The sequence below is a fragment of the Elaeis guineensis genome, chromosome 1 (genome assembly GCF_000442705.2).
Source record: "Elaeis guineensis isolate ETL-2024a chromosome 1, EG11, whole genome shotgun sequence".
Taxonomy (NCBI): Eukaryota; Viridiplantae; Streptophyta; class Magnoliopsida; order Arecales; family Arecaceae; genus Elaeis; species Elaeis guineensis.
In genome coordinates, this window is record NC_025993.2 from 177,660,129 (window position 1) to 177,676,460 (window position 16,332).

At 35.2% G+C, this 16,332-nt stretch overlaps 1 protein-coding gene across 2 annotated transcripts in view; it reads right to left on the reverse strand.

Annotated features, from left to right (window-relative positions):
• LOC105032125 (uncharacterized) overlaps nucleotides 1–13,656 on the reverse strand; it is a 13,837-nt gene extending 181 nt beyond the window's left edge. Inside the window, exons 1-9 of one of the 2 annotated variants that reach the window (XM_073249986.1) lie at nucleotides 13,267–13,655; nucleotides 9,635–9,750; nucleotides 4,714–4,886; nucleotides 3,249–3,342; nucleotides 2,507–2,618; nucleotides 2,132–2,220; nucleotides 408–493; nucleotides 175–239; nucleotides 1–82 (exon numbers count right to left, since the gene is read on the reverse strand). The exon at nucleotides 1–82 is cut by the window's left edge and continues 181 nt beyond it. In XM_073249986.1, the coding sequence (XP_073106087.1) occupies nucleotides 1–82; nucleotides 175–239; nucleotides 408–493; nucleotides 2,132–2,220; nucleotides 2,507–2,618; nucleotides 3,249–3,342; nucleotides 4,714–4,886; nucleotides 9,635–9,750; nucleotides 13,267–13,453 (1,004 nt within the window). In that variant the 5' untranslated portion in view covers nucleotides 13,454–13,655. Of the gene's footprint in view, nucleotides 83–174; nucleotides 240–407; nucleotides 494–2,131; nucleotides 2,221–2,506; nucleotides 2,619–3,248; nucleotides 3,343–4,713; nucleotides 4,887–9,634; nucleotides 9,751–13,266 lie in introns of both variants that reach the window. The other variant, XM_073249992.1, reaches the window with a different exon arrangement.
• Between the last annotated feature and the right edge of the window lie 2,676 nt (nucleotides 13,657–16,332).

Consider the following 16,332-nt stretch of genomic DNA (forward strand, 5'->3'; position numbering starts at 1 on the left):
AAGCTAGCATATTTTGGTTCCCATCCAATTTCAGCACGAGTTCTTGAGTTATTCATCCTCTTCCCCAAAGGACCATCAGTGCCTGGAAATCGAAATATCCATTTCAATTGGAAGGTCTATAGAAAGAGAATTGCATCATTTAATTGGAAATAAAATGAAAAGATAAGTACTTGCCAGTAAAACCCTGGAACTTTTTGTTAAATTTCCCACTTTGGTTCACAAAATCCATTATTTCTTGCCTGCACAAAGGAAACAATTGGATATTGAACAAAACGGTAATATGCGACCATGATAATCACTAAAACTTATCCATTTGGCAAGGAATATATACATATATAATGGTATAGTACAAGAAGTTTTATATTATGAATATAGATGATTGAGTAAATCAAATCCAAGTATGGAACCTGGAGAGAGGATGATTGTCACAGCCCACAAAAATTCTACCCCAAAACTTATTCTGCATGATGGCAATTGAGAGGGAAGCAGCATCCTGTTAAATAACATCCTCACATTAGATGTTATAAAGCCAATGGATTAAGGAACAGTAATACACCCCAAGCTTTAATTCTAGATATATATTAACAAGTGTTGAATTATATATTACTAATAGGGCCATATAATTGTTTAGTGCAAGAAGTACCTCTGTCAAGCACCAAAGTACAAAGCATAAATCTTAAGACTCTTCTTATACATACATCTGATTACATAGTGATCATAATCCCCTATTTAAGAATCAAAATTTAATGGATTAAACTTGGTGCTCAAAAGACCACACAAGAAAGATTTAACTACAATTGGTTGATCAATTAGAAGCAAGGTGCTTTCATATCATTCTATATCTATACAAAAAAGCCATTGACCAAGTACAATAAATGCAATAGAAGAAAAAGAAAGAAAAGACAAATGCCTCATTGTGCATTAACAGAAATGAGCACCGCATGCAAACTCCAAGTCTTAAGATCCAACATGGCTAGCAATTTAAACATCCCATTCCATAGTAATCTATTATTAGATCTTCCATGCTCTGATTAGATTGGTCCCTGTGAAGCAGAATGGCCCCCTACATGAGTGTTTCCCTCTTCTCACATCTCAAGTGTCATAACTTCGTGACTTTATTCTTTAATTAATTCATCCCAAACAACCAAATTTTTTAAGTCTCCCATCTCTTAGCAATATGAGAAAAATTGGAGGTTGCAGCTAATATAGGCAGCATGAAGTGAAACAAACAAGATACCACATTCAGCTTTTCTAAATGCCACTTTTGATATGAGGGATTGAAGCCTGGTGGATTGAATTATCGAACTTAACGTTGATGTATACATCACAAGATGCTGGTTCACATAGCCAGCAGATGGAAGGGTGTCTAAGGAATTCTTGCTTTCATTATTTTTTAAAGTTTTGTCAAACCTTCTTTATTTTATAATTCATTCTCAACTATACAACCACTTTATTCAAACTTAGGTTTAGATACGCACAAGTCTTTCTCATCAGATTGTAGGGAAAAACAAAGGTCCCTACAGGCCTACACTTTATCATGTGGATCAAGGACCTTGGTTAAATGCATATTGGATTTGATTTCAAAGTTTAAAACAATCAAGAAAAGAATTTAAAATTATCAAGCACAAATCAATCCGATAATCCTAAACCTGAAATATGAAATATAAACATGCTTAAAACTTATTGCCATAATGTAACAGGAAATTACAGAAAAAATCTGAAAAGAATTTTCAACCACAAAAGTCCCATGCAAGAAAATTTCTTTATGCATATACCTTTGTTCTACTTTGTGGAAAATGTGCCAGTGTGTCCCTATTTAATCTATAGCAGCATCATACAACTTAAAAATGAAAAGTAGAAATAACCAAATTAAAAATAAAAAGTAGAAATAACCAACATTATTTCAGATACCATATCATACTCATCAGAACGATACTATGATTTATAGAACTACTGAACAAAGAAGGTTGTGACCTCATGGTAAGTAAGATTTAGTATATGATCAATGGAAATATCATAAAACAAACAAAACAACATAAACATTAGAATAACCAGCACCATTTCAGATACTACATCGTAATTATCGAAAAAACATTGCTTGACAAAGCTAGTGAAGAAAGAAGGTTGTAACCTCATAATGAATAAGATTTAGTATATGATCTGGACGAGCATCAACAGATCCTTTCTCCAACCAATAAACATGGGCACCTCTATCTACTTTGTATTATTGGTTAAGAAAATAATAAGAAAATGGTGCCAGCTTTCTTGATTGCTTGCATGTGTGCATGCCTTCATGCCTGCTTCATAATATAGCCAATAACAAGGTTCGTAATACCAGTTTCAATATCCCTACAAGTACTATATTGGTACACTATTGGTATAGATCAGTTCATTGCACCGACACTTGGTACACCTCCCATAACAAATATTGGTTTCATACCAATATGGTACTGGAGTGGTATGCACCAATATGGCGAACCTTAGCTAATAATACTAGGAAAGGATATATAAAGCCCTGCTAGCCTTAGAACGCATCCCCCAGCATCCAGAGCTGCATTTTCTGCTTTTAGAAGCACATCCATCCGAGGACTTGCACCAATCGGCACAACTGGACTATCCTACATGGAAGTGTATAAGAAAGAATAAGAAATTTGTCACAAATGAATGTGAGAAAACTGCAAAAGGCATATAATTCAAGGTCATACATGGATATGAAAGTTTTAAATGCTTGATTATGAACTATTCATCATCACTTAAGAAAAGATCTCCATCTTTGAAGGAGATACATGTATTTGTCAAAAAATAGAAAGAAATTCCATTAACCAAACACGAAGGTTGGATCAGAGTTTTTAAAATACTAAAAGAAAATGTTTTATTAGATCTCAAAAACTTATAGAGCCCTACTTTCATAGAAATCAATTTACATCCTAACGCACCATTCTGCTCCAGCTTCAAAGAACCTCAACTTGCAATCTGACCACACCCCCCACCAAAAGAGAGAGAGAGAGAGAGAGAACAAAAGAAAAGGACCAACCTAGATCTAGTAGCACTTGACCAACCCATATTGAAAAAATTAATTACTATCAATTAAGTTTGCTATCATGAGTTCTCTCAATTATTGCAGTTTAGCCAACACCATGGGAGAAAAGATTGAAGCATCAAATTATTAAAGAAATGTCATTTGTATTACAATGAAAGCAAAACAAATATGTTACCATAGGGCAATGTGTTTATATGAGATGTAACACCTCATTGCACAAACCATTATCACTGCACTCATATGCAGCAGTACTTGATGTGAACAGGAAAGAACCTTCACCGCTCCAGTTTGATGCTGCCAATCTGCATATTGCTTAAAAACCAAACATGTCATCTACATCCAAGATCCGCATTTCTATTAAATATAGGAATGAGGTGCATAGACATACCATAGACATATAGTAGATATAAAATGGGTTAAAAAGAAAAAAAAAAAAGTTGCCTGTACAATAAGATTGGTGTGTCTTATCCATCGGTAAATGTGAATCTTATGAAGGCACCATAACATGTTCATTAGTTCTCCACCGACTACTATGTCTCTTTAACATCTAGAATTACCCTACTCTAACAATTTAGCGACATTTACAGTTACCCAAGTCTAACATTTTGAAAATCCATAAGCATTTCCTTTTCCAGTCAAGTAGGTAAGACATCATCCTTAGCCAACATGTCTGCCACCTTGCTTCTTTTTGGTTAAGCGGAACTTGTTATATGGGTAACTAAATGTTGAAGCAAGTAGTACCTCATTGGTTGGCATGCAAAGTGCTAGGAAAACAAAGGAGGCATCATGGCTGCACCCTTCCAAACTTAAGAAATAGAACCACCAAATGAGCAATGGGTGTTCATTCTTCTACATACCTATATGCCAGGTCAACCTAATGATCTCTACTAACATTGCCTACAAGCCTATGCATGGCCCGCATTCTTCCTTAATTCTGGCCATAAGGACATAAGGATTAACTCCAACCTATATTAAATGGACATGGGTTCATGTGTTAGGTGTGGACGTGTGTCTAAGTGTTAGATCCTTTCAAAATCTAAAAAATTCCTTCTTAAGACATGTTTGAGTGTCACATCAATGTTCATGGTTTATGTATCAAGAGCAATTACTTTGGGCTATCTCAAAAGATCCAGATAACTCGAAGTCCAACAGATGCTCCTCAGGTTCCTCGTTCGCTTAGGCAGGTTCATGCTCGGATGTTTGCATGTAGGCTTTGAAAGCCGACCATCAGACCAGTGAACTGAGACCTTTGTTATGGACCTTTTGTAAAGACATCTCGACGAAGGTTTGACATCAAAATAACTGGCTGCTAATTAGCTAGTAAAGTTCCAAGAGCATATATCATTCTGCCTTCATATATCTAGGAAAAATGCATCATATAAAAACAGTTGCAAGGAAAAGCTTATGAGGGACAGGAGGCACAATATATCAAGTCAAGCTCATGGCCCAACACAAAAAGATATGCAAAAAGATTTATAGCAGAACTGTTGGAAACATGATGCGAAGCTACTCTTTTACTGTTAAATATGTTACAGAACTGCAAAATCATATCCTAACCTACACTAGTCAAACTTTATAACAGAAGAACATGATATGAAACTATTCCTTCACTGCTAGATATATGTTATGCAGCAGCATAATCATCTCCTAAACTAGTAGTACACCATCTTTACCTGACATCACCCGGATAATCTGCAGTTTGAGATGCAGGAGCACAGAATATAACATATGGGAATTGATGAGCAGCTTTAGTTCCTGCCAGAGAAGGAACAATCCCAACTTCTACCAATTCATCATGGTGATCTGTAGTCATTGTCTGTCCAAAAATTTGGCAACCTGGATTTTCCTGTCAACAAATTATAGGAAGAATATTTTATCACTTCAAAAGAATTTGTAATATAATTTTAACACTTATTAACTCATTGATCTATTTTATGTAAAAAATCACTTTGATAAATAGATGTAATGAAACTTTTGCCTTCTCAACAATAAAAGAAAAACGGTAAGTTGAGATGTTCAAAATAAAAATGCAATGGAGAATGTTTTATAGAGGGCATGAATCACTTGTCATGCTTGAAAGGGTGTATCCTGTCACTATTATAATCTAGTATAAAATAACAGAAAAACAAATGTCATCTCTAGGCCAATCTGGTACTCTGTTTCATTTTTAAGAAAAAAGGATAAAGGAAAAAAAACATAAGCATTATTTAATTTTAAGAATGAACTTTAATATCATGTAATCAACATCCAATGCTCAACACCTGGTGTTTTCAAGCTTAGTAGAGTTTTAAATATAGTTATTGATAATCAAACATTATCCATCTGAGTTTCTTCTTCCTGTTAGCTAATTCAAATATTGTTAGATAATGAAGCATCATATTTGTGCTTGGGAGAGTTGATACTCAATACTTGACTTCACAAGGTGAGAACAAAATAGGATGGCAGTAAGGGTAAGAATAATTGTATTTAAGATCTATGAAGTATACAAAATTACATCCCAGATGTTTCTATGCTGTTCAAGGTCTTGCATGCAAAGTTTCTTACTCCCATAAAAGTTCGACTTGACCACATACACCACTTAGGGGTGACATATTTCATTTTCAAGAAACTACAAATCATGACAGTCTTACTGTACATTTTTAGAAAAGATACAATAAATCCTCAGCTTTATGCTACATGCCTCTCAAAGATACAAAGAAAGCTGTGTGCTAATGACAATCTCTGGATTCACAAGGCAAAAACCTAACAGATTAGTTAACTAAACATGTAATTAGCTTAAGAGTTATGATTAAGCTATAATTGCTCGTGTTTTCATTTTTACAAATTGTTAAATTAGATAACATATTATGTTAACATATAAATCATTGTGAATATTTTCTGTATAATCCTAAACAGGAAATATATCAAATTTGTATAATCCTAAACAGGAAATATATCAAATCCTGTTTAGGAAATATATCATTAGAAGATTAATAAGTTCATTGTACCTAGACCTTTATTGCTTTATATATAGAGCTTCTTGTAACATGAAATATATACAATCATTTTTACCTTTTACCTATCTTTCTCTCTCTCTCTTCCCTCTTCCCAGTGGTTCTAACAAAGGTTCTCTCTCTAGATCCTATCTTATACATGATATCAAAGCCAAAGGAGAAGGAGAAACCCTAGCCATCATCTTTTGTCTTGTAGCAGTCCTCATCATCGTCCAATCTCTGTCTGATCGGTTCCTTTGTCTTCTCTGTCCGCTGCAATAGTCCTCACTATCGTCCAGTCTCTGTCCGGTCAGCCCTCTTTATCTTCTCTGTCCACTCCAGCAGTCCTCCTCGCTGTTCTTCTTATCCAAATTTTTCTACTGTCCTTGATTGGATTTCTCTTCTTTATCCAATGGCTTCTACTTCGAACGTTACCACCACATCCACCACACCTACCTTTAGGGTGAATACACCCATCCTCACCAAATCCATTATGATCACTGCTGACAAGTTGAATGGTAAAAATTACTCATCGTGGGCTGCATCTGTGAAGTTATGGTGCAAAGATCAGGGCATTTCTAACATCTTACATCCTCTATTGATCAGATCCCTGTTGTTAGTCAAGACCAGTGCGAAAGAGTCGATGCTCAGATTCTTAATTTAATTTGATAGACCATTGACTTTGACCTACTTTCTATCTTCAGATCGATCCGTACATATTATGGTACCTAGGTCCGTGCTTGAGAATTATACTCCAACAATTTGACACACTTATATGATGTGATTGGTTCTCTTTTTCATCTCCAATAGAGAGATTCTGATATGCAGTCTTATCTGGAGCGCCATCAGTCACTTGTCACTGAGCTACATAAGCTATTACCTTTTTTTCCTAATATTCGAGTCCAACAGGTTTAGTGGGATTGTCTGATTACTGTCTTATGTCTCCATGGGATTCATCCGGAGTTAGAGGGTGTTCGCACCCAAATCCTTAGTTCAGATCCTATATCCTCTCCTGCAGATGTTTACTCGCATTTACTCCAGATATCCACAAGGATAAACCATTCTAATGCAGCTTTATCCTTCGATTACTCTGCCTTGTCCACTCTGTCCTCAGGAGATTCAAATTTTAGAGGTGGACAAGATGTTCGTCGAGGCCGTGGTGGTAGAGGTGGTCGTGGTGGTGGTCGTTCCTGGTACACCCATTGTAATTGTCATGGACACACTCGGGACACTTGTTATACTCTTCATAGATTTTCACAGCGGACTGCACATAATGTGCAAACTCAGTCAGCAGAGGACAACTCAACAGTATCTGCCCCGACTTCTGACAATGTTACGATCTATGAAGAGGAGTATACACGGTTTCTTCAGTTTCAGGCATCACAGCAAGCTTCTTCATCCATCACTGCTCTAGCACAACATGGTAATCCGATTGTCTATCTTAGCCACTCATCAGGTAATCTTATTCCTTGAATTTTTGATTATGGTGCTTCTAATCACATATCTACGCACAAATATAGTTTTGTCCATATCATTGAGTCACAAATTTTACCACATGTTACTTTGACTAATGGGTCCACTACTTCAGTTCGGGGTAGGAGAACTGTTTTCCTTCATCCTAATTTGCCTTTGTCTTCTATTCTATATATTTTTAATTTTTTATTAATTTAATATCCATTAGCCAATTAACTAAATAATTGCATTGCTCAATTATCTTTTTTTCTGATTCTGTGGTGGTGCAAGACTAGAAGATAGCGGGAACGATTGGTTCCGATTTTGAGTTTCATGATTTGTATTGGCTGTCTGAACCACCAGTGTGTGCAGTTGCTGCTACGCCTCTTCAAATTCACAACCGGTTAGGTCATCCTCATTTTCAAAATCTCCAAAAGATGGTGTCTAGTGTATCTAATGTCCGTGTGTTTTTGCATTGTAATCTTCACGAGGAGATTTATATGGAGCAACCTCTTGAGTATATTGCTCAGGAGGAGTATGTATGCCGGTTGAAGAAGTTATTATATGGCCTGAAGCAGTCTCCCCCGAGCCTAGTTTGGAAAGTTTAGCTCTGTTATTCTTTAGTTCGACTTTTCAAGAAATAGTTTTGATCATTCGATTTTCTATAGACATTTGGAGTCAGACAAGTACATTCTTTTGATTGTCTATATAGATGACATTATTATTACTGATAATGATAGTAATGGCATTACTACTCTGAAGGGTTATTTACATCAGCAATTTCAGACCAAAGATCTGGGAGAGTTACGATGCTTTTTTGGTATTTAGATTGCTTGGTCTCGTCAAGATATAGTTATAAATCAGAGGAAGTATGTCCTTAACATATTGACGGAGATAGGTATGTTAGGATCTCATCCTGTTGATACTCCCATAAATCCTAATGTACGACTCGTTCCTGATCAAGAGGAGCCTTTGTCAAATCCTGGAAGATATCGAAGATTAGTCGGAAAACTGAATTATCTTACAGTCACCAGGCCAAATATATCTTTTGCTGTTAGTGTCGTCAGCCAGTTTCTTAACTCTCCAACTATTAATCATTCAGACGCTGTTGTTCGCATTCTTAGATATCTAAAAAGTGCACCAGACAAAGGGTTATTTTACCAGGATCATGGTCATAGCCAGGTAGTTGGCTATACAAATACAGATTGGATAGGATCTCTCTTAGATAGACGATCTACCTCTGGATATTGTGTCTTTTTTGGTGGTAATCTAATCTCATGGAAGAGCAAGAAGCAGGGAGTTGTTGCTTGTTCCAATGCTGAGGCAAAATATCGTGCTATGGCTTTAACAATATATGATCTGGTATGGTAAAAGTCTCTTTTAGGGGAGCTTGGGGTTATTCAGTCTGAGCTTATGAAGTTGTTCTATGATAACCAGGCTGCTCTACATATTGCCTCGAACCCTGTGTTTCATGAGCGTACAAAGCACATTGAGATAGATTGTCATTTTGTTCGAGAAAAGCTACAATTTGATATTATTTCTACAACTTTTATAAGCTCTAACGATCAACTAACTGATATATTTACTAAGTCATTGAGGAGACTGAGGATAAATTATATTTGTAACAAGCTGGGGCTCTATAATATTTATGCTCCAGCTTGAGAGGGAGTGTTAAATTAGATAGCATATTACGTTAACATATAAATCATTGTGAATATTCCATGTATAATCCTAAACAGAAAATATATCAAATCTATATAAATCTTAAACAAAAAATATATCAAATCCTGCTTAGGAAATATATCATTAAGAAATCAATAGGTTCATTATACCTAAACCTTTATTGCTCTATATATAGAGTCTCTTGTAACATGAAATATATACAATCATTTTTATCTCTACCTATCCCTCTCTCTTCCCCTCACTCTTCCTAGTGTTTCTAACAAAGATTCTCTCACTAGATATTATCTTCTACATAAATTAATTTATTTTTTTAAAATTCGTATGGTATAAAATTCCCTTTGCACAGTTGGCTTTTCTCAGAGCCTTTGTGCCTTGAGGTAGGAATTTTTAAGGGGAGGGAGAAAGAAACACGAACAATATATCTCATAAAAGATAATATATCAGATAGATAACTAGTTCAAGTATCTTTACGAGGATTTGAATGAACCTGTCGCCACTTTTCAGCTACCATACGACCAAGTACACCTGGCCCTACAATCAATAAATCTTTCTCCCCAACAACACTAGATGATGATCCCTTCACCCCCACATCATGAGATGTCCCTGCATTCATCAAAGCACAAATGGACTTTCATAATCCTTCAAATCAGCCATCTCTGACAGTTTATATTGTTGAACATGTATAATAAAGTTTTGAAATTCCATAGCATGCAACAATTCTAATACAAGAAAATCTCGATTATATCCAGTAATGCGATCAGATACTAAAATTCCCAATCATTAATTCAAAATCAATAATTTCAGCACCCAGAAAATAAACTTCATTAAAATCAAGTGCTTAATTCATGACATAGACACTAAATTTAATTCCATATTCAAAGTGTTTTGCTAATTAGCAAAAAACCAAACAATTTTGTGCCAGTCTGGATTTATTAGATTACTTCCACCACCAATCTAACAAGCAGGGACTCTGAGACAAGAATAAAGATGGAAGATAGAGGGATAATCTGGAATATATTTGCCTAAGGTTTAACCAAAAATCACTGTCTCACTTTCTAGCTTAATCTTATGATATGGTAACTCTATTAGAAGTTTCGTCGCATCTCAGCAGCTAGAATCCTCAATAAAAGAAGAGTGAAATCAGATGTAGATCATGCTTCACTTCAAAAGTGAGTTGCAAGACCTTCATATCGTAGAAAAGTGACAGTATATCGTAGAAAAGTGACAGTATACACACATCCAGAGCAGCTAAGTGATAAGTTAATAACATAGAGAGTAGAGAAAAGATTCAGAGGCTACCAATGTTTTTAAGTAGGCAAGAGAAAACTGCAAATGGGTCAATACATTGGAAAATTTTGGGTTGATTTGCTACTGAAACGAAGTGTTTAAATCTCAGTACCTAGACCTGCTTCAGTTTGCTCTAGGGATAGTATGGAACCGAGATGGGACAATATGATTAGGATGAAAGGAAACAGGTATTAACAAAAAAAAAAAGAGCAACCCAGTCTTCACAACCATCCAGGTGCATCCGAGTGTTGCCTTGCAACCGGAATGGTCATGATGGTCAAGACATCCTAGTTCAAGAGAGAACAAGTGTCCTATACGTGTCCAAGATCCTGAATTATTAAAAGTACCATTCCATTCCGGAAAGACTCAAATCCTTCACCAAAGTAAATGCCTCTCTAAACAAATAGAATAGAAATTAGAAATAAACCATTTCTTGGAAAGGAAACAAAAAAACCAACATTTGCTATCCAAGATTGGCTTCTCTCCTCTTTTCTCTACACTTCTTTTTTCTAATATTTTTGTGGTCTGCCAAACACAAAGTTTTAAATACCATGGGAGGGTGCCATCCTGGTTTTTCCATTGAACAGGACACCTGCATCCTGACACTTAGGAATTAGGATGATTGACATTCCTCCAGTCCATTTCCCAACTCGTCTTGTCCTGAGACTCCAGATGGCAAGGTGCCCTACTGCCCCGCGGATATTTAAAACCTTGGTCAGAATCATAAACCCTCCATGACTTCTCTATCATCCTCACCCTTTCTTGTATTATGCTTTCATGTCTATCTCTTCCAGCAACTCTTCTCACTTACTTTCCCTCTTCTGTCTAATCTTTTAAACTTTCCTTCCTACCCTTATATGTTTGTATATATTCACCAAATCCTAGACTCTATTGCTCACCCCTAACATAACTCATTTATATAGATTTGTTTTATTTGGATCTGCTGGACATCAGCCTAGAATCAGCCATCAATAACTTTAAGCCAGCCATCCATAAATCTCTGTTACATTGCACCAATAATATTTGTATTCCTATAATCCTATCCACCAATTCTCAAACTGCACGGTGATGGATCAGATGATGCTTGTGGCTTGTTTTTCTAGTAACTGAGGTTTTCATGCTAAACCGCCATCATTTGCATTTTTTCTGTTATCAGATGATTTTTCCACTACTTTTGTTTGACGCAATTTGTTTTGCTTAATTTTTTAGTATGTAACACATGAATTTCAACCAATTTGTTCTCTGGTAACCAATTTCATGCATTAGGAGCCTCAGGTTGCATCATTAAGTATTAGATGTTTGAAAGGAAACAAAAGCTTATTAGTCTTTTAGCAAATTAAGCTCTATGAGTTGAAGCCATCTAGGACTACAACAAGTATGTCATACAAACTAGTAACACCAGCAAACCCTGATGTAATAAGCTAAATCAGAACAAATCTGAGGTGGAAGAGCTGATTTTCCCATCATTCAGGAAATAGACTAAAAGATAAGTTACTAGTTTAAGATGCACATAAACTTTGTCATAGGTATCCAAGAGATAATTCACCTGATAAGCCTCTTAGTTTTACAACACAAGGTTTCCAACCTAATTTGCTTTTTTGATGTCTGAAAACCACTCAGCAGCTTCAAAGAACAAGCAGCAGCCGTATTTTGACATTACTACCCATCGAGTAAGACCTAAGTGAGTAGGGAGACATGTCCTACACAAACCAGTCTCAGAGTGCCACCCTGTAAAGAAATTTCCCATTCAAATTCATTATTAAGTCCCAAAGCAATCATGTTTACCAGCATATTGAATAATAGACATGAACAGTCTCAAATATAACTTCCATGCAAATGCTCAGACCCCACTGCATAAATTTGTTACAGACCAAATTAAAGAAAGTGCTCTATGATCTCTCTTAGATCCTGGAAAGAACTTGAAATGGCATGACCTGTCAACTAGCGGCATCAATCAGACAAATCAAAATCCACCTTTATCAAATCTAGCCAATCCCACCTCCATTTCAATCCAGTAGATGAATAACATCCATTCAGACAACTAAACAATCAAATCCCCTACCAGGACAAAATCTGAAGAAAATTGGTGCACTGGAAACAGAGTTCTGTACCTATTAAAGATGGCATTACAATTTAAACAATAATGCCATATGTCAAACTAAAATTCCATCTTTATCAAATCTAGCCTATTCCCACCCCTGAATCAATCCAAAACACATTGAGCTTTCCACCAGAGGGAATTTTTCTTTTTTTTAAAAAAAAAATAACCATGAATATTTCTCAAGACATCCAATGCGCTAAAGAAAAAAACGAAATCCACGCAGCAAGAACTATTAATCTAATTAAACCACATGCTGTGATTTCCTTCGGCAAGAGGAATTATGGTAAGCTGGAAACAGCAACATCGCTCAGAGAAACCAATTTTTCATCTTTATCGAACCTTAACGTATTTTCACTTCCATCTAATTCCAAATTTAATCTACTGCCGAATCCTCAAGATACACAGTATACTAACAAAAACAAAGAACCACACTGCAAGAACAGTTATCAAATACAGTAATCCTAGTCGAACAAAAAGAAATTTGGCGCAGCGGAATCCGGGGCCTCGATCATTCAAAGCAAAAATTCCATATTTAATCTACAGCAACAAGAAACCAAAATCCCATATCTAAATCTAGCCTACTCCCCCTCCGTTTGAATCCAAAAACCCAACCGAATGCACAAGAAACAACAAAATCGGACTATAAGCGGATCAAACGAGAACACGAACAAAAATCCGTTCATATGAAACAGCGATTCGAACACATGGAATCGAATTGAGTAGATGCTGACCAATCGCTGCCGGAGAAGAGCCGGAGAGCGACATCGAGATGCGAGAGCGTCGTCGTTCCTTGAGGTGAAAGCTGAAGTTTTGGGGGCGAGCGACGGGGTAAACCCTCGGAGGCCGGGAAAGGAAGAAGGGAGTACGAGAGCGCAATACAAGAGATGGTCTGGGTATTGGAGTCGTGAATCTCTCCATCGAGGAAATCTATAAAAGAAAAAGAAAAAATCGAGAGGGCGGCTTCAAAGGCCCAGATTTTTTCTTCTCCTTTCTCTTTACTTTGCCGGATTTGGATCCCGTCCGGTTCAAGTGTCAACGATGGAACCGCTGGCTAATCTACACATCCAACAGCTGAGCAGGGACGGCAATAAGTAGGAAAAAAGTCAAAAGTATTTCATCGTCTCCACCACAAGACGCAACCTATTGATCTCGATTTCTCAAAAATCTTTCGATGGGTCGAATATTATATTATTTATTTTTAAAATAATTTATATTTAAATTTTATCTAATATTTGATTTGATAAGAAAAAAATATATTTTTTTATATCCAATAAATTTAAAATTATACATAAATAATCTATTTTTTCATATCCAATCCATATCCATTTCATATTTATTTTATATTTAAAAAAATTAATAATCAAAATAATTCTATACATATTATCAATCAAAATAAATTTATCAACTCAGCATAAAACATAATTTATAAATTTAAATTTATAAAAATTAAATATAAAAATAAAATTATAATTCAGTATAAAATATATAAATAATTAAATAATTTTATGTATATTATCAATTAAAATAAAATTATAAATATATATATATTCGGATATGGATTCGAATATTATTCATATCTATAGGATCGGATCGACTTCGAATTCGGATTTAAATTTGGATAGAAAACAGTATTATTCATATTCTATTTATATTTATATTATAATTTTTAAATTTTATTTAAATTTAAATTTTGATAAAATTTTATTTTTTAGATTTAATCGTATTTAAATAGAATACATACGTATCAGATTAGATTGATTTTATCATTCTTATAGTTGAGAAATCAACGATACAAAAATAAACGTCTCTGTGCATGTGAGCCGCTGGAGCACCTGATGCGGATGAGGTGATTTTTTTTTTTTTTTTTTTGGAGGGGGAGGGGGGGTGGTGCCGGCGGGGCGCGCGGGTGCGCGCGTGTAAATGATGCTAATGAGATGATTGGTGAGCGATGTAATACATGGCATATTGTTATCTGGTTACGCCCTCATCATGAATCATGATTGACTTGTACTCAAAGAGGGGAGGGTCATGATCGATATCTCCCATTGAGAAGCCCATGAGACTAAAAAGGATTGCGATGAACGCCAGAGGTCGCCAAAGATACCACTTGTCACGGACTCGCATCCAAGAGACTTGAGCCGTCGAGTGGAGCACATGCCGGGCTCTGAGTATTTTTGTTGGACATCATTTTACGGTTCAATTTTTTTTTTTTTTTAGTGGGCGACAATTAGTGCAATTGGTTAAATCATTGAGATATGATATCTGATTACTTGGATTCAAATCCTGCCTATACTCAGTCGTCAGGTGGAGAATTGGGCCCTACTCAGAACTTGAGATGTCCGACCATGCAATTATGACCGTGTATGTGTTAAGTAATGTCCCGTGATTGATTGGCCATGCACTGTATATAGGGCCGGCTCTGGGACAGATCAAACTGGGCGACCGCCTCAGGCTCCAGACCTAGACCTTGTATTGATGTTCCAATAGGATGCAAAGATGACTTTCTATAATATTATAATAAAAAAAATAATTAAATAGATTAATGATGGATTTTATACACTGCTTAACGAATATATCTATAGAAAATTAGTACACGTAGATTAATTTTTCAATGATAATTAATATTTAAAGTATCTTAATTTTTAATAGAAAAAATTTTAATTTTTTATTTAATCTTAGATCTAAAAAATATCAGGACCGACCCTGACTGTACAAAAGGTGTGTTGTCCTATGTATACCATGTGGCCCATAGCATCATAAATATCATGCAAGGCATGGGCGATTGTGCTTGCAATATTTAAATCCCCTGGTCGGCGTTGAATTGGAAAGCATATGATCCATAGCAATAACTTTTTGTTTGCATGACAATTGTTGACACACGATTGGGAAAGATGTTGGCGTGGTTGGAGCTAAATTTTATTCAAAATTTATGATATTAGATAATTTTTTTTAAAAAAATAATTACATCCATCAACAGTATTTCAATAAAAAATATTTTAATATTTAAATTAATCAAAATTTGAGAACAGTAAAAATAGAGATAATATCGAAGAGCCGAATGCTCCTCTACTCTTCTTTCTTAATTAAATTTGCTTGTTGTCTTATGTAAAAATCTTATTTGTACCTCTTTTATGTGATGGTTCAGTCTATTCGTTGAAATCTGTAGTTTTGTTAGATCTGATTTTCTAGACTGTTGGACCACATTATGGTAATTCATTCGGAGAAAATCTATATGCCAACCTTTTAGATCAAAATTATTAGTTGTGGGTGTTTGGTATAAGCTTCACTCAAATGGCCAATCGAGTTGATGATCTGAAATAAGCACAGGTCAAGATCTTGGGCCTGCACTTGATATGGCTTTATCCAGTCGCTTTGGATGCTTTCATGGAAATGATTGGCCTGATTGGTGAGTCACTTCCATGACAGCAACGATGTAAGTAAACTAAGTTTGATTAAGATCAACTTTGCTCAATTAGAGATTGAAAATAGTTTGGAGCTTAAAGTTGAGATCAATCTTGGGCTCGTTATTATCAAGTCTAAATATGAAAAGATAGGGTGTTGTATGCAAATATGAAAGACTTCAAGAAATTAATTTATAAAAACCCCTTATTCTAAATATGTTCTATTTTTTTTGCATTTTTAATTTTACAATGCATTTCTATTTTTATATAGTTTATATATATATATATATATATATATATATATATATATATATATATATATATATATATATATATATATATATTTGCTGTGTTCCATGTTGTTATATTAATATTTATCCTTTAATTTGTATTACT